Source organism: Vipera berus (genome assembly GCF_964194415.1).
Source record: "Vipera berus genome assembly, chromosome: 1".
Lineage (NCBI taxonomy): Eukaryota > Metazoa > Chordata > Lepidosauria > Squamata > Viperidae > Vipera > Vipera berus.
The window spans coordinates 303,610,044-303,637,351 of NC_138202.1; the positions used below are offsets into that span (position 1 = coordinate 303,610,044).

Here is a 27,308-nt window from a genome sequence, read left to right on the forward strand (position 1 = left end):
AAAGTGGAATTTAATATTTAAAAGAAATTCAATTTACGCTGGTTACTTTTCCTTGTCATAAAAACGTTGCTGAAGAATCTTTCCTAAAGTATATGAGGGTAAAAATAATCTAAATTATTCAAATGCTTAGAGAATGTAAAGACTAGATTTTAAGTCTCTATTTAAATTACAAGGAAGATATCCAGTACAAACCCAGGTCTACTAGATATTTGTTCATGGCACTGACAAGATATATTAATCATGGATAATGTCTACAGATCAACTTTTTGTCAAAAGTACATAAGTAAAAATGAATAAAATGATCTAAGAAAAGTTTCGAAAAGTGTGTCTATGTATGTTTTCTGACATGTAAACCTGGTCAATAAAGAAGCAGGTAAAAATGCCTTTGCATACAGAAAAATTCTGGAATCGTCTCTGAAAATAGAATTTAAGGATTATTAGTGAACACTAATCTAGTTAAAACATACAAGCAAACATGTATATTAAATATTTGTAATAAAAAACTACCTATCAATTCTTATAAAAGAGTTTTGACCGGTTCAGTAGCAGTTGCAAATTCTGTCAGTCCATATTCCATTTGTGTCCCTCTGTTTAACTAGAAGCTAGACTTATCACTAAGCAAATGATTTACTGTTTCATACTTGTTTTATCACTAAAATAACATTAAAGTTAGGACTATGGGGGGAGGTAAGTTTATCCTCATTGATCAATTTGGTATGACCCTCCTAGTGGTTGTTTCAGGAGGAAAAATCCCATTGCAAATAATGGGTAGCATTCACCTGTCAAATAACACTTTCCTGTTCTGGATTAGATCCAAAATGAAAACAAAAAGTTTAAATCCCATTCCTTCCTATTTTAATTTGGACTGGTTAGCAACCCAATATGCATGCAAGGATAATTTTGTAATGTGTTTAACATTGAAAACTAGTCTGCTTCTCTTTTCCAAAAGTTAGGCACTTTTTGAAGATAGTCCTGTCTATCTAGCACAGACATATCAACCTCGCAACATCACGTGCCATCACACACCATATCGGGACGGTTTTGCCATTGCCGGCAAAGGGGTGGGCGCAGCTTCTGGATGATGTGTCCGGCCTGTAGGCCGGCAGTTTGACACCCCTGATTCTAGAAGCACTATGTTTTATTGTAAGGACAGCTGATCTATTTTGTTCTCCAATTTAATAGTTATTGTTCCCATCTTACAACAGAGAAAGCTCTAGGTCTCTAGGGAACATTCTTAGAACAGGAGACCATGGTGATTCTCCAAACAAGTAATGAGCATTTCCAGAAAAGCCAAGAAGCATCTTCAGCAGGACTTCTATTGCTATGAATTATTACTTATTAGAGAAAATTTTGATGTATGATAGTTTCAGTCAAGAGAATAAGAAAAAATAAGCTTTTTCATAGCATGTAGTGGTGAAACAAAATCAGCCCAGAATAACTCTTCCTTTTCCATATAGAATTGAAGATTTTGACTAATTTAAGTGGCAAACTGCCTTTCTGCGAACATGATTACAGTATCCTATTCCAAACTCATAATTCACATCATCTCTCCCTGTTCTCTTACTTTTCTCCCATGATGGATCTTGATTAAGAAGTTGAATATATTAGTAGCTAGGTGATTGATACTCTGTCCTTTCCATCAGTTCAAGACTTATTTCATATTTGTCAGGGTTATGCTGAAGATTCACATTACCATTTGTGAAATGGATGTCACCCAGTTGACAATGGAATATTTTTTTTCATGTGTGATGCAATATATAGTGACTGATGGCCCTGTTTCTTCTCCACCAAGTTTCTTTTACCAGTGGGAAAAGCAACCTTTCCCCCAGAACTGGCCATTTCCAACTCTTTTAGCCTTCCAGAAAGCCATAAAGGGCTGGCTTTTGGAATAGAGTGAAGTTGGAGCCTGGGAATGTATTGCTAGATCAGTGTTTTTCAACCTTTTTTGGGCGAAGGCACACTTGTTTCATGAAAAAAATCACGAGGCACTCCACCATTAGAAAATGTTAAAAAATTTAACTCTGTGCCTATATTGACTATATATAAAGTAATTCTCTTGAATAGGAATCAAATAAACACAAAGAAAGTATTTTATAATTACTTTTCAATTTTTCCCACGGCACACCAGGCAACATCTCGCGGCACACTAGTATGCCGCGGAACAGTGGTTGAAAAACACTGTGCTAGATAAATAAAGGCATGTTGGATATGGTACCAGGTTTTTGATTTTACTCTTCCTTTGATTTGTATTATTGTTGTGAGCCACCCAGAGTGGCCAATTAAGTCTTTAAAATTTAAACAAAATAAACTAAATTACAGATTTGCTGTTATTTCTGCCAACAAGGTTTTGTGTCACCATATGCATTACTCTATATATTAGGCTGAGGAGAAAGTGCCATTGCACCAGCTTCACTGGCTACTTCTAAGTGTTGTTGGTCACAAACATGTGCTACTAGCACTGATATTGCTTTATGCTACTAGTTAAGGGTAGAGTTCTCTCATTATTAAATATGCCTTCCCTTTCAGAAGACCCATGTTAAGAAATAGCCCAAAAGACGCACCTATTCATGTCCATTCCATCTCAGTCCTCTACACATTGAAAAGAATGAATGATGGTTGCTTTTCCCACTGGTAAAAGAAACTTGGTGGAGAAGAAAACAAGGAAAACTACTGAGCTAGGAAACATTCTAATGAATTTTAAGTAAAAGTGTAAGTAAAACAGGTTTTATTCAGTCCTGTCAGTGTGCCAATACAATGGGAACTACTTATAGTGCGGTTTCTGCCATCACTTTCTGGAGCACTGTTAAAGCTTGTTTTAAGAATTTGGGAAACTTTTCAGAAAAGATTTGGCAAAGAGCATTCCGAAGGAATGTAGGAATGAAAAACATTGCTGCATGAGTAGTTCATATTCAGGGTAGAACCCAAAGGATTTATCTCACTCCCAACAACATTCCAGCAACCCTGAAGTTTGAAGCAAACATTTAATATATGAAATTGTTCTTTTTTTGCTGCTACTTAAGCTGCCATTTTCTTTTTACGGGGAAGGAACGAAGAGCACATCTATCCAATTTGATATTTTAAAGGTGTTTGATGATGTGGTGAGAACATCAGAAGCCAATAAATAAGAGAAAGAGAGCACTGGCTGTTTTTTTTTTTGGAATATACAGCTGCCTTGAGGCTCCTGTGATGCGATTAAGATAGTCAATAGAGTTTTATGGCTAAAAACAAAAAGGAAGGATTGCCATCATGAGCCAGGAAAATTGCCTGACCTGGCTAAGATGAAAGGATCAAGAGTCTATCCCTGCCAGAAGTAATAAACCAGTAAACCCTCACAAGCTGCTCAGGACTCTCAGAGCCAACTCAGGAATCAAAGAAAGGATGGGGAGATTGCAAGGTGCTTCAGTTTGCTGAGAAATTAATAAAGAAAAAAAAACCCTTCCGTTCATTTAGATTCACAAAGAACTAAAATTAATTGCCAGACAACAAATGTTCTGCATAATTGGTCTGTGTGGATTAAGGATAGATGGCTAAGATTACAGCTTTTTAATTGGATCTGATATTTTGGAGAGTTACTTATTTCTCACTCCTTACCTGAAATCTGTAATGCTTATTAGCTTCACTACACTAGAAAAGCTGGCACTAATCATCTTTGAGGTTGCAGTGGTGGGAAATTAACTTTTCCTCACCAGTCATTAACTAGCTTGATGGTGAGGCAGAACAGGCAACAGAAGCTTACATCAGTAATGTTAATCAAATCTGAACATCTCTATTGTTACACTGCTAAGGATCAAATATTTAGAAAGCCTAAATGCAGAACCCGTAAACTCTTGCATAAGAATTTAGACCAGAGTAACTTACACAGGACGATCAACATTCTTTTTGATATAGCAGAATGTTAGGAAAAAAAGGGTGTTGCAATAATTTTTATAATATTTTGCATTTTTTCCTTATTGGTATAGTGCCTGGGTGTCAAACTCAATCATGTTATGTGACGTATCATGACATTTTTTGCCTTTGCAGAACTGGGGTGGGTTTGGCCTAAATGTGACACATCAGGTCCGCAGGCTGTCAGTTTGGTGTAGTGTTTTAACTTGTAAATACATTAAAATGCCTTTGTGTCTTTTCTCTCTCTCAGCTATTCCTTTCTTTCTGAAAATATATGCCAGTTCGTACTAAAGCTAGATCTAGAATAGAATAGAATAGAATAGAATAGAACAGAACAGAACAGAACAGAACAGAACAGAACAGAACAGAACAGAACAGAACAGAATAGAATAGAATAGAATAGAATAGAATAGAATAGAATACAGCTGGAAGGGACCTTGGAGGTCTTCCAGTCCAGCCTCCTACTTAAGCAGGAGAGCCTATACCATCCCAGACAAGTGACTGTCTAGCCTCTTCTTAAAACCCTACAGTGATGGAGTGCCCACAATTTTTGGAGACAAGCTGTTCCACTGTTTGATTTTTTTAAATTTTATTTATATACCGCCCTTCTCCCGAGGGACTCAGGGCGGTGAACAGGGCAAGCATAAAAAATACAGAGATACAAAAGTTAAAAAGAATTAAATATATGCCCACTAAAAACAGTAAATACAAATATTAAAATAACAATTAAAAAACCCCACCCATCCCCCATCAGGCCAGGCCGGCTTGTTCAAATAAGAATGTCTTTAGATCGCGACGGAAGGAGCGAAGATCGGGCGCCATCCGGAGCTCAACCAGTAACCGATTCCATAGCTCCGGGGCGCCCACAGAGAAGGACCTCCCCCTGGGGGCCACCAATCGACATTCTCTGATCGGTGGCATTTTCCTCACTGTCAGGAAGTTTCTCCTTAATTCCAGGTTGCTTCTCTCTTTGATCAGTTTCCAACCATTGTTTCTTGTCCTTCCCTCTGGTGCTTTGGTGAATAACATGACCCCCCTCTTCTTGGTGGCAGCCCCTCAAATACTGGAATACTGCTATCATGTCTCCCCTATTTCTTCTTTTCTTTAGACTAGCCAAACCCAAATCCTGCAGCTGTTCTTCATATGTTTAAGTCTCCAGGTCTTTGATCATCTTAGTTGCTTTTCTCTGAATTTTTTTCCAAACTCTCAACATCTTTTTTGTGATATGATGACCAAAATTGGCTGCAGTATTCCAGGTGTGGAATCTGATGTATTAGATCCTTATGGAAACATTTGGAGTTCCTTAAAGGTGAGTTCTAACATTACTTAGTATTTTGTCTTATAACCATTTTTTCCCTGTGGTTATTGGATCCATACCATGATAGTTTGTGTTTGGTCCTCTATCTTTGTACGGATAGTGTGCTTGATTACATCATCACATTTATTATTTTGAGCTTAGAAAATAGACATTCATAGACTCACAGAATTGGAAGGAATCACACAGCATGACTAGTCCAACCCCTGGCTCACTGTATCATCTGCTAAAACATTTGGGAAAGATGATTTTTTAGACTGAAGATCACAGGAGGTTAAACTTCTATTATAGATGTATTATAGACCATAAGAAAGGCTGAGCACCAAAGAATTGAGGCCTTTGAACTATGGTGCTGGAGAAGACCCCTGCGAGTCCCTTGGACTGCAAGGCAATCAAACTGATCAGTCCTAGCGGAGATCAACCCTGACTGCTCTTTAGAAGGCCAGATCCTGAAGTTGAAACTCAAATACTTTGGCCACCTAATGAGAAGGAAGGACTCACTGGAGAAGAGCCTAATGCTTGGAAAGGTTGAGGGCAAAAGAAGAAGGGGATGACAGAGAATGAGGTGGCTGGATGGAGTCACTGAAGCAGTAGGCGTGAGCTTAAATGGACTCCAGAAGATGGTGGAGGACAGGAAGGCCTGGAGGAACATTGTCCATGGGGTCGTGATGGGTCGGACACGACTTTGCAACTAACAACAACAATAGATGTATGCTTTCAATTGCAGCATATTCTCCCATTTTTTTTTCTTCCCAGTCAGATATCATGGGCAAGATATCACTTTTCTAATATTGGGTCATGTTTGTTCTTGTTTAATTGTGGGCAATTAGTTTTCCCAAGGGGCCCCATAAGAAACTAGGGCTATCACTTCCCTCCTGCATTCTGTGACTATTAAATTTTGTTCACTTTGGATAATTTTTGTTTCTGAAGGGAACTTCATTCCCTGTTTCATCATCTTAATGCACCAAAACATTTTTAACATAACTTTTAGCAAGTCATCAGATACTATCTGCACACTCCTTCTCTACATATATACTTGAAATCTGTCAAGAGGTAATATTCCATTACTGTTAAGGGCAGGGCTTTTTTGTCATAGAACACTCAGAACGGAGTTCCGGCACCTTTTTTGGATGGAACCTTGTAGGGTAGGCAAGGCGGGTTGTATGACATGTGTGAGTTCCGGCACCTTTTTCTTTTACAAAAAAAGCACTGGTTAAGGGAGAAAAAAGTGATGCACATTGCCTTTGTTCAGATATAGGATATCATTTTTTAAGACCAGCATTTACTTCAGTTTTGTAGTGTCTAGTTATTTGTCTTAGTCCAGCAGCAATTACAACTAGGACAGTTCTTTGTCTAAGCTTTTTCACTGCTGAAAAAACTAGGGGTTCTCTGCCTTAGCCATTTAAGACTGACAGTTTGCCACTAGAGGAAATAGAGCAATTCAGTCTCAATGGAAAATACTCTCAAATTCTCTTTAATCCGTAGGAATCATATTAAATATCTGTATGGCTCTGGAATGTCAAAAACCAGTGGGAGGGTCAAATCATATCATTATCCATGTACATATCAGCATCTGCCTGTGCTGAGATAACAAACTGAGTGGTTCTTTATCTGCCTCTGGGTATTTTGAGAAAGAGTAGTGAATTCAGTTGTATTTTACCAACCGGATTGCTGGCAGGAAACAATCATCCAAATGATTTCTGAGCTTCAACATGATCAAAAAATATTTTCTGTGTTCATTATTATTATAAATAGAAACTGAAATTGCCTTGGTTAAGATCTCCTATAACCATACTTTGAGATGTGTGAAAATAGAAGAACATACAAAAAACTAAGTAAGTGCAAAAATTGATGTATTTTATTGCAAAACATGCCTAATTGCATTTCAGGAATAGTTTTCCCTCAAAACACATTGGACTTAACTTAGAATAAAGCATATGTGTGCCACATTTTTTTCTCCATATGTCGCAATATGTGAAAGAATAGCAAGGATAAAAAAAGTGTCAGAGACTGAAAATATATAGGAGGCAGCACTCATGTTAACAATAGCATATTAATTAAAGTAGGAATTGGGAGGTAACAAAATAGGATAGCTCCATAACAACAACAGCAAGAACAATTATCACCATTATACTATTTCTAGCTGAACAAAAGAATCCCATTTTTATGAAGGCAATTGGCAATGTGCTTGTTTTATTTTAAATATAAGCTACTAAGTTCGAATGTGCCATTAAAGATTATATACAGGAATGTTGTTTGACTCTGTAATCAAAATGTAACATTTAAAAGAAAATCTTTCAGAGTTCAGTTCTCTGCTTCAAAGTTTCACTAATGAAAGTACATGAATTTAATGCAGATTTATTATTTGAAAACTTAAAGTTATCAATGGTCCCTTATACATCAATAATAGTTATACTGGTAATATGATTGGGTAATGAACTTGCACATTGTATTTATATTCATTTATCTGCATAGCAAGATTGGCAGAATCACTGAAAAACCATAAATATCATAGGGAAAGGTGAAAAAAGAAGTTAAGCATTTGAATTCCATTTTGGGGAACTAGACCAGAATGCAGGATTAATATTATGATATTTATATCCTGATTTTTTTTTTGGATGCTTGTAAAATAAATTAGTCTGAATTCATTAACATTTCTGAAGCTGTTACAGAAATCCTTGCTTACCAGACTGCCTTTTCAGTGACCATTTGAAGTTGCAGTGGTTCTTAAAAATAAATTTATGACCAACTTACAACCATTTACCTTTGCACAACCACCATTACAGTCGGTACCCTTATTTTGTGCCTGACCTGTTCTTTTTCTTTCTTTTTTCTTCCTTGAAGAGCAGAGAAATTGTAGAGGAAAGGACTAAGGACTAGTAAGCAGGCACACAATGGGGAATATACATCAACAACAATGTGTTAGAGCCTTCAGCTATGACTGCACTATACAAACAGCCCAATGTATTCCTCATTGTGTGACTCTCTTACTCTCCGATTTCTCTGCTCTGCAAGAGGGGGAAGGGGAAGAAAAAAAATATGTTTCCTGTATCTGACCTATTATTGTATTTCTAATCCTTATATACTAACATAACAGGTTTAGAAAACACTTCCTGTTTTGGGGGGCAAATGTTTATTTATTTTATTTATTATTGGGACTTATATGCCGCCCTATCTCCCGAAGGACTCAGGGCGGCTAACAACAATAACGTACAATAAGTACAGAAGTTAAAATAAAAATTAAAATTAATGTTGTGGATAGGGGTAGTTTAGTCACTTTTTCTTTGTTCTCCAGCTGATGAGAAGATATTACTCATTACAATCTAGTTTGCTCCCACCATTATAGGGTTCCAATCAAATTTTCTTTTCTTTACTATAATGCTTACTTTGATATCAGATAATTCTTCCACATTATGGTAATCTCATTTCTCCTCCTTTCTATTTGGCCTTTTAATTAATCACTTTTATGAACTTATTGCTTTTATATTTATTCTTTTTATTTAATTAACTCAAAGTTTAACTATTCATTTGTATGGGCTTTCAGTCAATTAGCCATTGACTATGCAACTGTTGTTTGCAAATTGTTTTCTAGCTGTGACTATTTGATTACTTTGGATCAGTTTAAATTTCTTTTTAAATAAATTCTTGCCTGTCTAAAAATCTACTAACTTATAAAATACCTTTCATATCTAACCATTCTACAATTATCTAACTCTCATAAGTCATTTTTATTTTGGTTGTCTTCCCTTTCATCCTGTGTTTGTTTTATTTTTGGTTCATTCTCAATTTTCCAAGCATGTTGAGTTTGATTTTATATCCCCTTTTATTCTATTTAGCTACCTTCAACATTTCCATTCCACACTGCACACTTCTGATTTATTATCTAGGAGTGACTGTACTAAACACTAACCAAAACTCTATAAAATATGTGACTTAAGTGTATACCCACATTTTTCTAGATGAAAATGATAATTTTAGACATTTTTCTTCAATATTTGTGTTGTCTCCCACTACATACATTCTGCATTTGTTTTGGTTATTGTTAAGGTGTGTAGCAAAGAAGAAATACCAAAACACAAATTATGAAATGTCTTCAGAAAAAGAATAGTAATAAAAAGCAAAAATATAAAATTTCTAATCTTATAACTCAAAAGCCTAGTTTTTGTTATCTCTTAAGATAACTACTTTTTAATCTCTACCATATTCTCAAAATTCTAGCATTACTATTTCCAAAAAATAAATGTGGACACTTAATAGAATGAGAACAGTGTTGATAAATCATCCTAACAAGATTAGGATAAATGTCTCTTAGAACCTTAAAAAAAGTATTTTAATAGTGTCACCCAAAGTACAGTTCTACATTAAGGTCCCTGGAGTCATGTTGCCTATCAACAAATTAAGTCAAAAGAAGCAGGTTGAGGGTTTTGATTATCTAATGTGCTGTTTTTGTTCTGATACTGAGCCTAAGAACACTATCCTTAATAAGTTTTGCTTTGATTTTGCTGAGTTTAGTTGGAAATCAAATAAAGTCTGTCATGTTCTTAATCCACTGACTTCTGCCTGCTTGCTCCTTTTATTTGGCCAAATGCAAGGGAAAAAAACCTTGAAGAAATGATGCCTGGAATAGATGGTAAACCAATCAAAAAGAAAGTGGAGGAAAAGAAAGCTGAAAAATGGAAACAATAAATCTTGGAAATTCAAATTCAAATTCATGGGCCATGCTGGCTATGATCTCTGAAAAGCAACAAATTGTAGACAATAGCAATAGCCCCCAACAATTTGGCTCCTCATTTTACTGACCTCAAAAAGATGGAAGACTGAGTCAACCTTGAGCTGGTGAGACTCAAACTGCCAAACTGCTGGCAGCCAGCAGTCAGCAGAAGTAGCCTGCAGTACTGCATTCTAACCACTGCACCACCAGTGGTTAGAATACCATGTTTTCCCAAAAATAAGACCCAGTCTTATTTTTTTTGCCTCTGAAAGAGGTACCAGGTCTTATTTTTGGGAGTATCTCTTTTCCACAGTCTCATCTCATGGTGGCAGCACTGACAGCTCTATCCAGCTGACCCACTTCTTCTGCAGCCGAAGGAAATGCCTCGCCATCATTTTGCCATCAGAGAACTTTCTCCAAGGCCTCTGCAGCTGAGAACCGAGCTACAGCTGCATAGGCCTTGTAGACAGGCCTCTGATGGTGAATGTAGGCCGGAGCTCCATTCTCAGCTGCAGAGGCATTTCCTTTGGCCACAGAAGTGGGCTGGTGAGGTGAGGCAGATGTCGGTTCAAGGGCACCCTCCCACCCTAGCTTGATTTTAGGTGTGTGCTTCACCCCAAAACAAGGGTTTATTTTGGGGTAGGGCTTATATTAGGTCCACCCCCAAAAAATCAAGCTAGGGCTTATTTTCGGGGTAGGTCTTACTTTTGGGAAAACACGATACAAGAACAAATAAGCACAAGCAATTAACAACTTGCTTGTGGAAGATGGCTTCTTCACATCTTAAAACAATGCCTAACTAGAGGTCCAAAACAATGTTTCAGAGTGTGCAGGAACACTTAAAAAAACCCTATACCTATGGTATAAATTGTACCCTAGATGAGCAAGAAATACAAGAATGATATAAAATGTAGGACAGCTACACAGAATAGAAGTCAAAGACAAAGAAAGCCATGTTGTATCATTGCTGCCATATGGTATTAGACATTAGAGGACATGAAAGACAAGCTGTTAGATTAGTATAGCTATGGAGAAGAAAATGTTTAGCCATTTCAAATAAGTAAAATAAAGGCCAAGAGTGCATGATTCAAAGACAAACAACATTCTAGAGAAGGAGAAGATTACCAGCTTCAAATTATTTGGGGAATCAGGTAATCTAGTTGATGCTTTGATTTATGGACACAATGCCAAATAATGAACAACAGTTCTCTAAAGAAAGGGAAACAAAACCAGGGGCAGAGTCTCTGGTAGATCATCTGATGGGAGGAGGTTAGTCCTGCATTAGACTGCCCCATCCCATGTCTTGTACCATCTATGCCTAATTTGGAATGATGTCTACTCTCAGTGAAGCAATTAACTGGTACTCGTAATTCAAAGAAAGGTCAGTATCATTATGAAGGCAAAATAAGTCTAACAAAAGAAGGTAATTTGACTTGAGCTTAATGTCTTCTGAAATTAGTAAAATTTGTCATGTTCTGTTATGGAACTCAATTTATCTAGCCAAGCATTTTGCTAATGAAGTCTTACTCTGGGGTTATACTTTATTATATTTTCATCTAAGGTAGCATGTGGGAAAATGAGAGCGCCATCTCTTACATATACAAAGCATGTTAAAAAAACAGCAGCTTGGATCAAATAGGAACATGAGGGTACCTCTATGTTCATAAAATAGTATTCACTAGGGTTGGGGAATTAGATCTAGACTAGGAATTAAAGTCAATCCCCACCTATCAGAATGAGTCAGATGATGTTACTAAAGAGTAGGACTGAAGGAAGAAAGATACCTTTCTCTACTAAATTCCCCTTTCCCAGATGTCATTAATTTCATGTGACAGATTAAGAACAAGGGAGGGAAAGGCAGAACTGAATTTATAAAGTGCATTTAAATTTGCAAGAGAAACACAAACAGAAAAGTGTTGCCATAAACAACAGTTTCTGCATGGCAGAATATAAAGGATTTTAGAGAAGACTTAGGGAAGAATGAAAGGAGGGACTGGAGGATTACTCAGTCCCAAGAAAGAGGGAAGTGTGAGAGAGAAACTCAAAATAGTCTGCCTTGATTTTATTTAGGGTAACATGTGACAGAGAGAAACTGTGACAAACCTTCAAGATTCTGTTAGGTATTAACAATGAAATCCTGAATGAATGGGATTTTATTGTAAAGACATGCATGTGGATTCAGTGATAGAAAGCTGCAAGAGACACCATTTCACAAAACCATTCCTCCTTGGATGCAATGTTGAGACTCCAGCTATAGAAATGAGTATTTGATTCAGCCTGGAACTGAATTTACTATTCCCAGATAAGAATACTAAAATTCATTGGACTTAGCTTACACATGAGCAGACATTCAGGATTTGTGTTGTGATTTTATTCCCATTGTAGTATCAAGTTAAAACTAATATTTTCAGATTTTTTTAATTATGAAACCAGATTACAATCTACCTACAAATTGGCTGATTGCACAATTCTCTCATTAATGTGAAACTGCATTTGGAATTTGAAATAGACTCTTTCTCAATGAAGTAGCATGCTCTATCAATTCAACGGATCCACACATTTAAAATGCCACCGAAACTAAATGGCCCCAATTAATGGTAATAAAATAAATTTGGAGCTGAGAAAGAAGATGAGGGACTGTATCTTCTCCTTACTGAATCAAAAGTCTTTCAATTAGGGTAGGCTTAAATTTAAGGGCAAGGAGAAATTGAAAATCATATGCAATCATTAAAAAAGAATGATTTTTTTTTATAGTTCTGTCCACTTTCAGTTTCCAACTGAGGACATGTAGGAATAAAACAATATCTTGTAGTACCTGCTACATACTGTAGTACAGAGATGTCAAACACAAGGCCCGGGGGCCAGATCCGGCCCGCGAAGTGGTTTCACATGGCCCGTGAAGCCATCCTGGAAACAGTGAGGGAACGGCCCCCACTGCCTTGGCCCTGGCCCAGAGACCCTCCTTCTGCCAGAGACCCTCAGATCTGTCCCACTCCTGCCCAGGCCCCCATAGGCACCCTTGATGCGAACGATGTAGAGCTGGCCACGCCCACCCAGTAGACCATACACACTCTAGCCACGCCCACCCAGTAGGCCATGCCCACCCAGGCCATACCCACCCGGCCCCCTGAGGGCAACCGCAATGCTGATGCGGCCCTCAATGAAATTGAGTTTGATACCCCTGCTGTAGTAGGTCACTGATACTTTGATTTTCAACAGCACTGCATTTTAATCTGTGTAACCTAAGCATGACTAATTATCATCTCCCTTAAAAAAAACCCACACAGATAGTCCTTAGATGGCTTGGTTTTGTTTTGTTTTGCCATCAGGAATTAACAAGGCTCTCCTCCTACGAAATATACCTTTAAGGGCCACATTCATGTCTTAATAATGGTACGTGTATGGATCTACAAAAGTAGATACATAATTGACTGAAAGTTAAGTAGCCCTGAGGTTAAGGCTGCAATGTAAGGGTTTATATACAGATAGTCCTCAACTTACAACAGTTCATTTAGTGACTGTCCAAACAACGGCACTGAAAAAAAGTGATTTATGACCATTTTTTACACTTATCATTGTTACAGCATCCCCATGGTCAACGTGATCAAAATTCAGATGTTGGAAACTGGCTCATATTTATGATAGTTTGAGTGTCTTGGGGTCATGTGATCACCTTTTATGACCTTCTGACAAGCAAAGTCAATGGGGAAGCCAGATTCACTTAACAACGGAGTTACTAACTTAACAACTGCAGTGATTCCCTTAACAACTGTGGTAAGAAAGGTTGTAAAATGGGGCAAAATTCACTTAATAAATGTCTTGCTTAGCAACAGAACCTTTGAGCTCCACTGTAGTCGTAAGTCAAGGACCACCTGCACTATTCCACATCGATATTAAAATTTCAGTTATGCGTGAAATTTTATGCATTAAAACATTCTCTTTCTTACAGTTATCATCTGTAAGAAAGACTTGTGTGATATATTTCATGTGACCTCTCCTGACACAATGCTCTGATTGGTTGTCCCCATCCAAGTCTGCCTGAAGCATTTTTACTTGAAATGCTACAGATAATTCCCATTTTTCTGAACTGGTGTCCTTCAAATGGGACATTTCTTTTGGAAGATGGCAGGTTGTGAAAGCTGGCTAAAGTTCCCAGCCTGGCTGCTATGTTATTTGCCTTAAGTACTTGCCTGAGCTATAGTGATATCATTTTAGTGAAGGTACTCTCTATTCCATGACATACTATGGGGAAATCGTACTGCATTGCATGGAGTGAGAATCGATGACTGCTAGGTAATAGGCTTCTCACTGCTATCTCTTCAAATGCTAGCCTAAAAGATAGAAATGGCTTTGGTTGCTTGCAGCTACTTAAAAAGCAGAATTACATTTAAGAGCATTGCTTGCTGTCAAAGGACTTCAGTGCTGACTCTATAAAGTAGCATTTCCACAATGCAGCCTTCCAGCTACATTTATGAACTTGAATTTATGAAGCTAAGAGTTTCCTTTCCTCTCAATCTCTTCCTCACAACTGTCCTGAAATGCCTCTGTGAGGAAGCAGAAAAAGGTAGCTTTGAACTGCCCCAAGCCCTATTCTGCCTCAGTAACAAGGCCAAAGATGGGACAAGTTCAAGAAAGTGCTTGGTGGGCTTCCCTGGATTCATCTGCCCTTCTACCAAACATTGCCAGCCAACACAAATAACATAGACCAATTTCTCTTAAGATGGGATAGAGCTGAAAGGCAAGTGTGTTTCAACAGCTGGCCAGAATAGAGCCCTTAATCACCACTTTTATGTGCTTTGCACCAGTGGATTCAGGCCCCCTTTGAAGTCACCCAAACAAAGCATGTTAAAGATACTCTTGGACTGTGCATTGTATTTATGGCTGATAGTGAGTTTCCCCCTGCCACATCCCCACCTTCCAATTTCTCCTGCCAGGGCCACCAGGCTTGAAATCCCAGGGAGTGCTCCTGCCTTATTTAAAATATCTGTCCAGGAAAGCCCCCACCCCTTCCTTTCCCTGTGTAAGTTAATATAAAAAGGTGAAATTCAGTTGCACCAGGTCATTTTCAAACTTTAGCCAGACTTTTCAGCCTGAGAAGGAGATTACTTTTAAATCTGTGGTGTGAAAGAGAGTACATCAAACATGTTTATGTTTATGTTTATTGGACTTATATACCGCCCTTCTCCCGAAGGACTCAGGGCGGTTCACAAGGAATTTAAAATAATAATACACATTACAAAAGTTAAGAACAATTAAAATAATTAAATTTAGCCCTTGAATAAAATAAAACCCCTATTAAACTCCAATTAAAACCCAATTAAATAAAATTACAATTAAAATTCTCAGTCCTGGCCGGAAAGCTCAAAGAGCCAGGTCTTCAGGTCCCGGCGGAATGAATGAAGGTCAGGGGCAGTCCTAAGCTCTACGGGCAGCTGGTTCCAAAGGGCAGGCGCACCCACAGAGAAGGCCCTCCCCCTGGGTGTTACCCGCCGGCAATCTTTTGCCGGCGGTACCCTGAGAAGGCCCTCCCTGTGGGAGCGCACAGGATGAAGGGAGCTTGATGCCGGCAGCAGGTGTTCCCTTAAATATCCTGGACCCAAGCTATTTAGGGTTTTATAGGTCATCACCAGCACCTTGAATCTCACCCAGAGGGCAACCGGAAGCCAATGCAGCTCATGGAGCAGAGGTGTTACATGGGAGTATCGGGAAACCCCCATCACAACTCGCGCAGCTGCATTCTGCACCAGTTGAAGCCTCTGGGTGGTCCTCAAGGGTAGCCCCATGTAGAGAGCGTTGCAGTAGTCCAACCAGGAGGTCACGAGTGCATGAGTGACTGTGCGTAGGGCATCTCGGTCCAGATAGGGCCGCAACTGGTGCACCAGGTGAACCTGGGCAAAGGCTGCCCTGGTCACGGCTCCTATATGATCTTCAAAACTGAGCCGTGAATCCAGGAGGACGCCCAAGTTGCGAGCCCTATCAATGGGGGGTAACACCTCACCCCCCATCATTAAAGGTGGAATAGACTGGTTAACCCGAGATGCCAGTACGCACAGCCACTCAGTCTTGGCAGGACTGAGACGAAGCCTGTTTCTCCCCATCCAGACCTGGACCGCATCCAGGCAACAGGACATCACGACGAGGGCATCGCTGGGTTGGTTCGGGGTGGAGAAAAAAAGTTGGGTATCATCAGCATACTGATGATACCCCACCCCGAAACCACGAATGATCTCACCCAGCAGCTTCATATAGATGTTGAACAGGAGGGGAGAGAGAACCGACCCCTGAGGAACTCCACAAACAAGAGGCCTCGGGGCGGATCTCTGCCCTCCCGTCAACACCGACTGTGAGTGGCCCAGGAGATAGGAGGAGAACCACTGCAAGACAGTGCCACTCCCAACCCCCGGAGACGCCTCAGTATGATTCCATGGTCGATGGTATCAAAAGCCGCTGAGAGATCTAATAGGACTAGGACAGAGGAACAACCCCTGTCCCGAGCCCGCCAGAGATCATTCACCAGCGAGACCAATGCCGTCTCCGTGCTGTACCCGGGCCTGAAGCCTGATTGGTACGGGTCAAGGTAATCAGTTTCCTCCAGGAACAGAGGAAGCTGATGCGCCACCACACTCTCAACAACCTTCACCAAAAAGCAAAGGTTGGAGACCGGACGATAATTATTTAAAATTAAGTATAGTTAGGAAGATATCTTCACACTACAGTGGGAGTGATAGGAGCCTTCAGTAAAGGATGAAAGGGTGATTTTAGAAGATGTTTCATATAAGTGCCACACACCTTTTACAGGTATGCCTTTTCTCCTATTCCTAGTCTCACTTTAGGTATGAAAGCTGGCTGGGGGACTTTGGGCTTGTTGCTGTCTCTCAGCCCAACCCACCTTGCAGGATTGTTGTGTGTGTGGGGGGGAGAATAGGAGGAGGAAGGAATATTCTGTTTGTTCACTGCTTTGAATTATTTATAAAAATAATAAAGGCAGGGTAAAAAAAAACCTCATCTAAAATCTATTCAAAGAAAAGATGCCCCCACTTTTGCTATGTCCAACTGGCTGAGGTTGAACAAAATCAATTACTTATCATTTAGCTGGTTACTACTCAGCACTTTATTTTAATTGGAATTGGAGTGTTTGAGGGAGAATACAATGTTTTAGTAAATTACTCAAATTGAAAGAAAGTATTTCTATGAAAACCATTATATGCCATTAATAAGTCAACACATTTCTCAGGAAATGAACTCAGCTTTTATTATTAGAAATAGCCATCATTTACTAAATATCACTGTACCAATTATTATAGTTATAAATGAACAAATTAAAATTATTGGTTGGACATTAATAAAACCAGTTACGGATTTCAGTGGTAGAAAAGTGGTTAATAAATTCTTTGTTCTCAGATCGCTTATTAGTGTCAAACATTCTTCTTGTAGGTTTATACTGAACACACAGCTGTCCTTTAGTTTTGGTGATAACAAGAACATATTTAGTCCTGATGATTGTAAAGACATATTTCCTTTGGCAACAATACAATTATTTGACACTGCCTTCTTCACATTTGTCATTTTCTTCTTCTGAGCTATTTTATTGATTTCTCCCTCTAGCCTACAGATAGTGGAATTTCCTGGTTGTCCCCTATTCCAATACTGAGCATCTCCAACCCTGCTTACTTTTTTGCAAGCTTAGTTGCCTACATACTGCCACCTACTGTGAATTCATTACATTGCATAGTTAACATTTAATTAAAAAAAATGTCAGGTCAGAGTTCTACTGTTAATGGAAGGAGGATTCAGCAGAAACTTTACATTGGAGAAAAGCAAAATATTCCATTTCATTCCCATTTTTCCCAGCATCTGAAAGACTCACCGGAATGTAAGAACTCAGAAATGCAATTATTCCAGGCATGAAATACACATACAATTCAATGTATTTCTCACTTTAATTTGTAAATAACAAACAGAGGTTGTTCCTTATTTGCTGTGTATATCAACACTGGAGTACTGTAGCAAATCAGTGGTCTCCCTAGATCACACACAGTGGTGGGATTCAGCCGGTTCGCACCGGTTCAGCAGAACCAGTAGCTAAATTTTGCTGAGTTTGGAGAACAGGCTGAATGAACACTGCTTCCAGAGGTCCGTTCTAGGCCTCATGTAAATATGGGCTTTTACATGAATCCCACTCCATATTTTTGAAACATTCTGATGCAGATCCTTCTCCTTTTCCCCATTAATGAAGACAGTATGTTTTGTTTGCCATTCAGGACAGTGTATTTTTATCCCAGCAAAACACTGTGCCAACACTGCACAATGTAAGTTACAGTGAAATTCCCTAGCTAGGAAAGATTTGGTTCAACAGAAGAGAAGATTAGATTTATGTCTGTAATGATAATTCATAAGCAAAAGTTCAGGATAGTTTTAAAAGAGATTTTATGGACTTCTGATCAACCTGACAAAAAGCCATTAGATCACAGTAAAATCCTACGAGACACTGGCTCAGCTCAGAAATAATCACATTTCCATCTTTATTCTTCTCAAGACAGGATTGTCAGTAGAATGTAACAGTGCATGCTCCCAAATTAAGATTATATTGAATGGAACCTTTTGGGAGACTTTTATTTATGTGTTATTTATTTGCTCAGGGATTTTACATTTACATTTCTATGTTAGCTGGATATACTGCAGTAGCTTTCAGGTAACCTACTGTTCCTACATTTATGTGTAGATTTGATACCATTTTTACTGCATTAATTAGTTTATAGGACTATATGAGAAAAACATGCTTTGCCTCTATGTGGTGCTTTGTTACAGGAAATTAAGACTATTTGCATTGTTGATGCTCAGAGATGATGCAATTGGCTACAACAAGGGACTAGGTGAAACTTCAGAGGCCTCTTCTGGCATTAGTCAAACAATGGCATCTGTGCATGCAGCTTCAACTCTTTGGAGGAGGGACCCTTTTTGAAAGAGCTTTGAAGGGGCTTAATGAAAGCTAATCACCCTTTAACAGCTTTACCTAGCCCACGGGTCAGCAACCCACGGCTCCGGAGCCGCATGCGGCTCTTTGAGCCGTCTCCTGCGGCTCCCAGTCCTCCTCCGCCGGCGGAGGTTTGGGGAGCTGCGCGCGCAGCTCTCCAAACCTCCACTGCCCCGTTTGCAGAGATGCTGCCTTCATCCATGTTTGATGAAGGCAGCAGCTCTCCAAACAGCTCTCCAAACAGTTTGCGCGTGCACTCTCCAAACCGCCGCTGTCCCATTTGCACAGCTGCTGCATTCGTCCATGTTTGACGAGCGTGGCAGGTCTCCAAACGGGCAGTGGCGGTTTGGAAAGGTGCACGCGCACCTCTCCAAACCGCTGCCGTCCCGTTCGGAGGTCTGCCGCGCTCGTCAAACATGAACCAATGCGGCAGGTCTCCAAACAGGCAGTGGCGGTTTGGAGAGGTGCGCGCGCACCTCTCCAAACCGCCGCCGTCCCGTTCGGAGGTCTGCCGCACTCGTCAAACATGAACCAACACGGCAGGTCTCCAAACGGGCAGCGGCGGTTTGGAGAGGTGCGCGTGCACCTCTCCAAACTGTCGCCGTCCCGTTTGCACAGCTGCCGCGTTCGTCCATGTTTGAAGAGCGCGGCAGGTCTCCAAACTTAAGAACTTAAATTAACTACATTGCATTTTCTCAAAGTTTTGCCGACATGTAGCCTGGGTACATGTATGCTTACACAGAAATAAAGTCCACTGAGGTTAGTAGTATTCCATGAAATGTGTGCCACTTTCTGGAACTTTGGCTGAATTACTTTGTCAATTTACTATCTGAAAACTTAGTTGTTTCTTGGAAGGAACAGAGCAATTAAAATTTTACAAAACTGCAACAAGCTTGTGAATTTTGAGAACTGTTCATAAAGGAAATTGCTTAGAATGGGAGGAAGAACCATGACTGATTTGGGGGCCACATTGAAAATTAATATTTACCCAAAAGGAACAGATTCCTAAATTTAGGATGTTCCCTTTATGAAAATGGAAGTTTGAAAAGAAAAACTCCTTTGTCTTTGCTATGTAAATTATTTGGGAGAACAGAAGTAGTATTTCTTTCAGGTAAATAATATAGATTTGTTTCTCCTTGGCAACACTGATGCTATTGTTTTTGCTTGTTCTGCGCATGCGCGTGCATGCCCACAGGCGCGCGCACATTTTGCGGCTCCCACTTTTTTGTCTGTATGACGGAACCGGTTCCGAGTGGCTCTTTTGCTGTTTCGGGTTGCTGACCCCTGACCTAGCCCTATTGCTTTAGTCTTTATTTAGTTTATTCTGTGAGAACATTAGAGGTAGCTAATAACTCTGGATGAAGCCTTATTTCCAGTGAACTGGCTTAAAACAATGCCACAGCATAGGTTTTCCTCTCCTCTCCTCTTCCAGGTGAGCAAAAATACGAACAATTAAATCCCATAATGCACATGCCTAAACCAGGGTTTTTCAACTTTAGCAATTTCAAGGCATGTGGACTTCAATTTTCATTCTCATGCTGGCTGAGGAATTCTAGGAGTTGGAGTCCACCTACCTTAAAGTTTCCACGGTTGAGAGACAGTGCTCTAGACAGTTTCATAAAAGCTTTTCAAGGATTGAAGGGTTGTGTAATTCTAAGTCACAAGTGGAGAAATGACCAGAATGGAATGGGATAGAGAATAGAGAATTCCATTCTCTATCTTCAAAAGAAAGAGAAGAACTCAGGGGTTTAATTCAAGATGGCGTCCTGATGATAAAGTGCTATTTAGAAGCTTGTTGTTGCAACCAATTGCAATATACCTCAGTAGTAACCTTGAGTAAGCAAGGTATTTGAAAGCAGTCATGAGGAGAGTGAAAAGATAACTTCTAACTGGGTTAAAGCTGTGCTCACTGCTAGAACATTCACAATACAAAATATTAGAGATCTGAAGAAGAGAAAGAAGAATGAAAGAGGGCATAGCCAATATTGCTAGATATCAGCATGGGGAAGATATGGAGCTCTTGAAACTGACAAGCTCTTGTTTGCTTTTCATTGTCACTTCCTCTCTCATCAATTTTTGTATTATGTGGCATAAAGAGAGGATTTTATCCCTCTATTTCCAGAGGTATATCCCTCTATCTCTAGCTTTCTCAGGTTGCCTAATCTAAATCAGCCCAAATCAACTAGGAGTGAACAAATAAAAAGGATTTAGAGGAGTTGGAGAGGGAAAGGCTTGATCTCTAGATATGCTATAAAAACAGAGGAAGAAATAGCAATGGTCAAAGAAGACCTCTTTTCTTTCACAATGACCATTACCAGGTGACGTAACTTGAGGTTTATAGACACTTCCAAACCCTGAGCAGACAAAACTTTAGTTTACAGTTAATTATTAGATTGAATTCTCTGCTAATGTGTTTTGTAATTTTGAATCTGAGCTTTTCTCCACCTTGTACTATCCAGACGAGTCAACAATAAATAGGAACAAGTTGAGGAGTGTAGATGTTAAAACTCAACACCACTTGAGAATACAAAGGGGGAAAATTGTCTTAACTATACTTTGTCAATATGGACTGGGAATCTTTGATTTAAAGCAGATTGGGAATTCTTTAGATCCTCAAAGAAAGTACAGACAATAAGAGATGAGACATAAAACATGGTTGCTTAACAAGACCCAGTGCAGTCCTGCATATTAAAAAAAAAGAATTTGTATGTTGTGGTTGGAAACTTCAAAGTCTTCATGGCAGAACTAAAATGTTTAGAATTAAAAGAATATAGATGGGGAGTATTTCAGAAACTTGAAGAAACAAGACAGTAACATTTTATTATTCACAATTACAGCATATTGGCATGGGAGAGGGCATGGTTTATTTCTATTATTTTATTATTTTTATTTTTATTATTTTTATTTATCCTTTCAACAATGATTTATATCAAGGTGTATTACCATATAGTCATAAAGTACACTACATATAAATAAAACAAGAGCAAAACAAAGTGGCTCAAGTAACATTACTATTCTAAACTCTCCAGTTATAACATTAAGTGTGGGGCTGATACTTTATGTTTAGGACAAAGGCACTGAAAACCAACCAACCAGCTATTTCTAATGCCAAAATTCTATACCATAAAGCAGTGATTCCCAACCATTTCTATACCCTGCACCCCTAGAGCACTTCTCACCCCTAGAACACTTCTGATATATTCTTGCACCCCTTACAAAAGTTTGAAATAACGGTAACAAATTATGCATATACAACTATAATTTTGAAAATCCAAGTTTTTGTACCTCCTGTGAGGATCGCTGGTTGGGAACCCCTGCCATAAAGAAAGCTTTCCTTTTCCAGTGATATCAAATAGGCAAATATCCCAACATAAGAAGATTCATACTTACCTGTGCTGCAATTCTTCATTGCAAATGAGTCAACAGCAGCTACACTCCTGTTTCCATTAGCCATATACTCCAGGGAGATCCGAAAAGGCTTTTCTAGATATCCAACCCTTTGCTGAAGAAGCACCCAACTGTTTACATGACACAACAATAAGAAAGAAAAGAGAACAAACATGGTAAGGAAAGATATAGCTGGAAACAAGCATATTTGCAGAAGTAGTTATTCCACACCTGTCCCATCATACAGTTCGCCAAGGGTTCATTGGTTACCAGTTGTCTTCCGGGTGAGATTCAAGGTACTGGTAATGGTGTTTAAGGCCCTACATGGCATGGGTCCGGAGTACCTTAGGGAGCACCTGCTGCCGGCATCAACTTCCCTCCGCCCTGTGTGCTCCCACAGAGAGGGCCTCCTCAGGGTGCCACCGATCAGAGAATGTCAGTTGGTGGCCCCCAGGGGGAGGTCCTTCTCTGTGGGCGCCCCGGAACTATGAAATCGGTTGCCGGTTGAGCTCCGGATGGTGCCCGACCTTCGCTCCTTCCGTCGCGAGTTGAAGACACATTTATTTGAACAAGCGGGCTTGGCCTGACGGGGGATGGGTTGGGTCTTTTAATATATGTACTTACTGTTTTTAGCTTGGGCATATGTTTAAATTTTTTTTAACTTTTGTATTTTTGTATTTTTTATAATATCATTATTATTATTATTATTATTATTATTATTATTATTATTATTATTATTATTATTATTATTATTATTATTATTATTATTATTATTATTATTATTATTATTTCTACTGAATTCCCTTAAAAACAAATCCTAGTTGCTTTGAATAAAACTTTGTAAGGATTTGAGCTATTACTAAGACTGGATGCTACCAGCTACTGACACTTTTATCACCATGGTCTATCACACTACTATAGCTAGGAATCCTCTTGCAAACTTCTTTGTGCACCTTACAATCAGCAGAACTTTAGTCTCTCTGTGGCTTCCTCATGAATGGAGCTATAAGCTGGAGAATACCTGAGAATGCTTGAAATTCCTCCTGCACTACTCTCTAGGACAGGGGTGTCAAACTCGCAATGTCACGTGATGTGTTGTGACGTATTGTGACTTTTTTCCATTGCCGGCAATGGGGAGGGCGCAGTTTTGGCATGATGCATATGGCCCGCAGTCCTGATCCAGCCCGCAGTCCTCCCCTAATCTAGGAGTCAAGCAGCATATAAATGTAATAAGTTATGCTTGGTCACAGAGTCAGTCAGATATTTAGACAGGAACTGCCATTTTTGTCTACCTATTGAATCCTTCTCAAGGACTGGGATAAGCAAATGTTGTTGTTTAATTACATTAAAGGTAATTTTGCAGGATGTAGGTCACTCCAAGTAAAGCTGCCTTTTGCAATTGACAGATTGCAATTATCAATGCTGATAGTGCCCCAGATGTTTTGGGATTGCATCCAAGGTGCCTACTATTATTGACACTATCTTTGCTTTCTTTTGCCGTATTTGTTCTACTTCTATTTGCAGGTCTTTGCATTTTGCTTGTCTTCCATTTATTCTTCCCAGGTATTGCAATACTAGCCAGACAGTAGCCAGACATTGTCTTTCTTACTAACAACTGTTAAATAGGGTGGTGGGTGGGTGTTATGTGTCAGATGTTTGTCTGTTTGAATTTTAAAGTCCCAAAGCACTCTACCTTCTTCATTTTCTACAACTTTGTTTTGGGGTCCCAGGAGTAATGCCTAACCTTTTGCCTCTGGAGTGTTTTTCTCACTCAAACAAATGGCATCTTATTCCAACCACTGCTATTATCTTTAAAATTAAAATTAGCCATTGTGAGCCGGATAGGGGTATGGAACTTATGAACCTGAATAACAAGATCCATAAACAAAGTAATTATAATGTAAGCTATATATACCAGAGAAAAGGTTCATCTTTCAGTTTCAATGAAATAAGGTAAATATGGGCACTTTGAACAAACTTGTGGAAGTCACTATTATTTTTCTTCATGTTTCTGTATTTCCAGAGCACAGTTACCTATTCAGCTACTATCCCACAGTATCCACTTGTATGCTGTCAATGCATAATCATGAGTATCTGGCCAAATGGAAAGAAACAGTTCTTGAAAGATTTCCAGCAACCACAAAAGTCTTTCATTTCCCCCCATTTTTGATCCCTACACTTTTTTTTAAAAAAATGCTACAATGAGAATCAGTTTGATGCATAACAGACTATATAGTTGCAAGGATTTGAAAAGCAGCATGAGCAATAAGAAGGAGTTCCTAGACTAACCCTATTTTGTGGGGCCACTGAGACTTTCTGTGCTAGCAGCTGGAAGAGAGAGTTAATGCTCCATTAATCTTTTATTTCCCTTTCGTCCCTTTTCAAGAAGTTTGCTTTAGCTCAACCTAATTCTAGCACTAAAAGGGACGCGGTGGCTCAGTGGGTTAGGACGCTGAGCTTGTCAATCAGAAGGTCGGCAGTTTGGCGGGTCGAATCCCGAGTGCCGCGTAACAGAGTGAGCGCCTGTTACTCGTCCCAGCTTCTGCCAACCTAGCAGTTTGAAAGCACGTAAAAATGCAAGTAGAAAAATAGGGACCACTACGGTGGGAAGGTAACAGCGTTCCGTGCGCCTTTGGCATCTAGTCATGCCGGCCACATGACCATGGAGACGTCCTCGGACAAGTGCTGGCTCTTCAGCTTTGAAACGGAGATGAGCACCGGCCCCTAGAGTCGGAAACGACTAGCACGCATGTGCGGGGGAACCTTTACCTTTACCTAATTCTAGCACTAAGAAATTCTAGGACTAAAACCTAACTCTTTTTTATTAATTACATATATTATGAAGGGCAAGAGATTTTCTTAGTGAGGTTTTTTTAAAAATTTGGATTACAGAGTGAATAAGAGCAAAAAATATGAATAATTAAAAGCAGAAGTAATATAGTGGTTATCTCTATCATTACTATCTAGAGATAATCACTATACTGCTTCTGTTTTTAATTTTGTCATTTTTGGCTACAGTATTGGCAGAGTTGTCGCCATCCATAAAGGGAGTCACACTGCCATAATCAACTCCTTTTCTGCTTCAGTTCCTTGAATATGCTCCTTCCAAGTTCATGGCTTACACAGTTCCAGAACTACAACCCAGCATCTGCTTTGCTTAGCATTTTAGTTTATTTGGCAATATAAAGGCTGGAGAATTGCTTAAGGATCAGTGAGAGACAACAGAAAGTACAGAATTCTGGAGTTGTTTTTTCCCCCCTCCTCCCAGGATCTATTCTTTGAGAGATCATTACTTTTGCTTCATGGATTCCTTTGGGTCACCAAATTGAGAAAACTTCATAAAAACAAATAATAACTTTTCTTGCTTAGGTACTGCAGTCGCTCATCTGTAAACAAACAAAACAATAAAAAGCAGTGCTAGAAAAAAATGAAGAATAACTCCAGCTGTAATAATTAATGTATTGTTTCCCCTTGTTTTTTCCCCCAGCAATCAGAATAAGGCACCTGTCATTTCAATAACAATAATTTTATGATAGTATTATTGCTATCTTACCAAAAAGGTTCAAACTGTATTTTTAAAGAATTGCTTGGACTGTATGTTTTTTTAAAAAAAAACATAAAAGACATATGATGCCAGTGCTTAGCATTGAAACAATCTAATGCGTGCTTTCTCAAAAAAAAACAACAACAAGAATAATTGATGAAGTGTTTTATTACAAATGCAGAAAAAGTGGCTTTTTCAGTTAGTTTCAGTTAGTCAAATTATTTTATTTTATTTATTTTTATTTTTATTTTAATTCCATTTATATCCCGCCCTTCTCCGAAGACTCAGGGCAGCTTACAAGCTTAGCAGTAGCCTTCATTCTATGTATATGCCTGCTTATTAGGGCTTTCACACACACCCCAAGCGGCATTATTACAAAGTCAGCTTAAATTAGTTGAAGTTTGGATGGAAATGGCAAGCTTTCATTGTTTCTGTTGTTGTTAGTCTGTGATAATTGCTTTTATTGTTCTTTGTATTTGTCCTACTAGATGCAGGATCCATTTGTTTGCTTAGTTTGCATAATACATAATAATGCATAATACAACAATGGAATATATTTTACATTTGACTTGTTGCAGAGCCTGGTACTGATTAGGGTGGAGAAGGAGTGATTGGCTAAGATTGCCAAGCTGGCTTCTATGCCTAAGGGAGGACTAGAATCTAGATCTCCCCACTCCTACTGCAGCACTGTAACCACTACATGTTTATGTTTACCATGTTTTAAATGTTTTCTCCTCAAGCTGATGCCCTCTAGTTGTACTGGACTTCATCTCACCTGATTCTGAATTAAAATGCACCAGATTGGGAAAACTGCAGTCCAAAATAGGAAAAAAAAAACAGAACAAAAACCCCAACCCAAAAAGGTTTTAAAATGTGATTTTTAAAATAAATATTTTAGAAATATTAACAAGGGGACTTTGAAAGGGGTTGAATCTGCAACAAGAAATGAAAGCAGAGGCTATGGCTAAATCTATATCAAAATGGGAAAGGTGGTAATTTATATGAGGGAGGGTTGTGGGAGGTGTCTAAAAATCAGGATGGCTGTTGTTTCACAATTCAGTTGTGTGGCTTTAGATGTTATCTTGACTTTTTGACCATGTGGACTCCCTTGATTTATTCACAATAACAAAATAGTTTTGTTTTATATATGACAATTGCAGCAACACATTTATATGGGCAGAAGTGGAAAGATATAAATTCCCACAAATAAATACTGGATGGTGAAACTAATGGAACTGGTAGGGATAGCAAAATTGACTATTTTGATGAAAGCCCAAAGATAAAAGTTTATTTGACTCTGTTTCTATATGGAGACCATACACGGACTTCTTGATTGAGAAAGATAAAAATGTGGTTTGGGTTTTAGGGTTTGATAATTAGGTTTCTAATTTATTATCATTATAAAATGTTGGGTATTATTACTAGGTGTATATATTTAATTTAAAGTAAGAGGCTATTTTACTATATATTTGTATCTGTACTGAAGAAAGTT

At 38.9% G+C, this 27,308-nt stretch overlaps 1 protein-coding gene across 1 annotated transcript in view; it reads right to left on the bottom strand.

Annotated features, from left to right (window-relative positions):
- The window catches only part of ALK (ALK receptor tyrosine kinase), a gene marked incomplete at both ends in the record, with an annotated part of 680,504 nt that overhangs the window by 184,427 nt on the left and 468,769 nt on the right, over positions 1-27,308 (bottom strand). Inside the window, one exon of the mRNA XM_081312714.1 lies at positions 22,276-22,403. Within this exon, the coding sequence (XP_081168840.1) occupies positions 22,276-22,403 (128 nt within the window). The remainder of the gene's footprint in view (positions 1-22,275; positions 22,404-27,308) is intronic.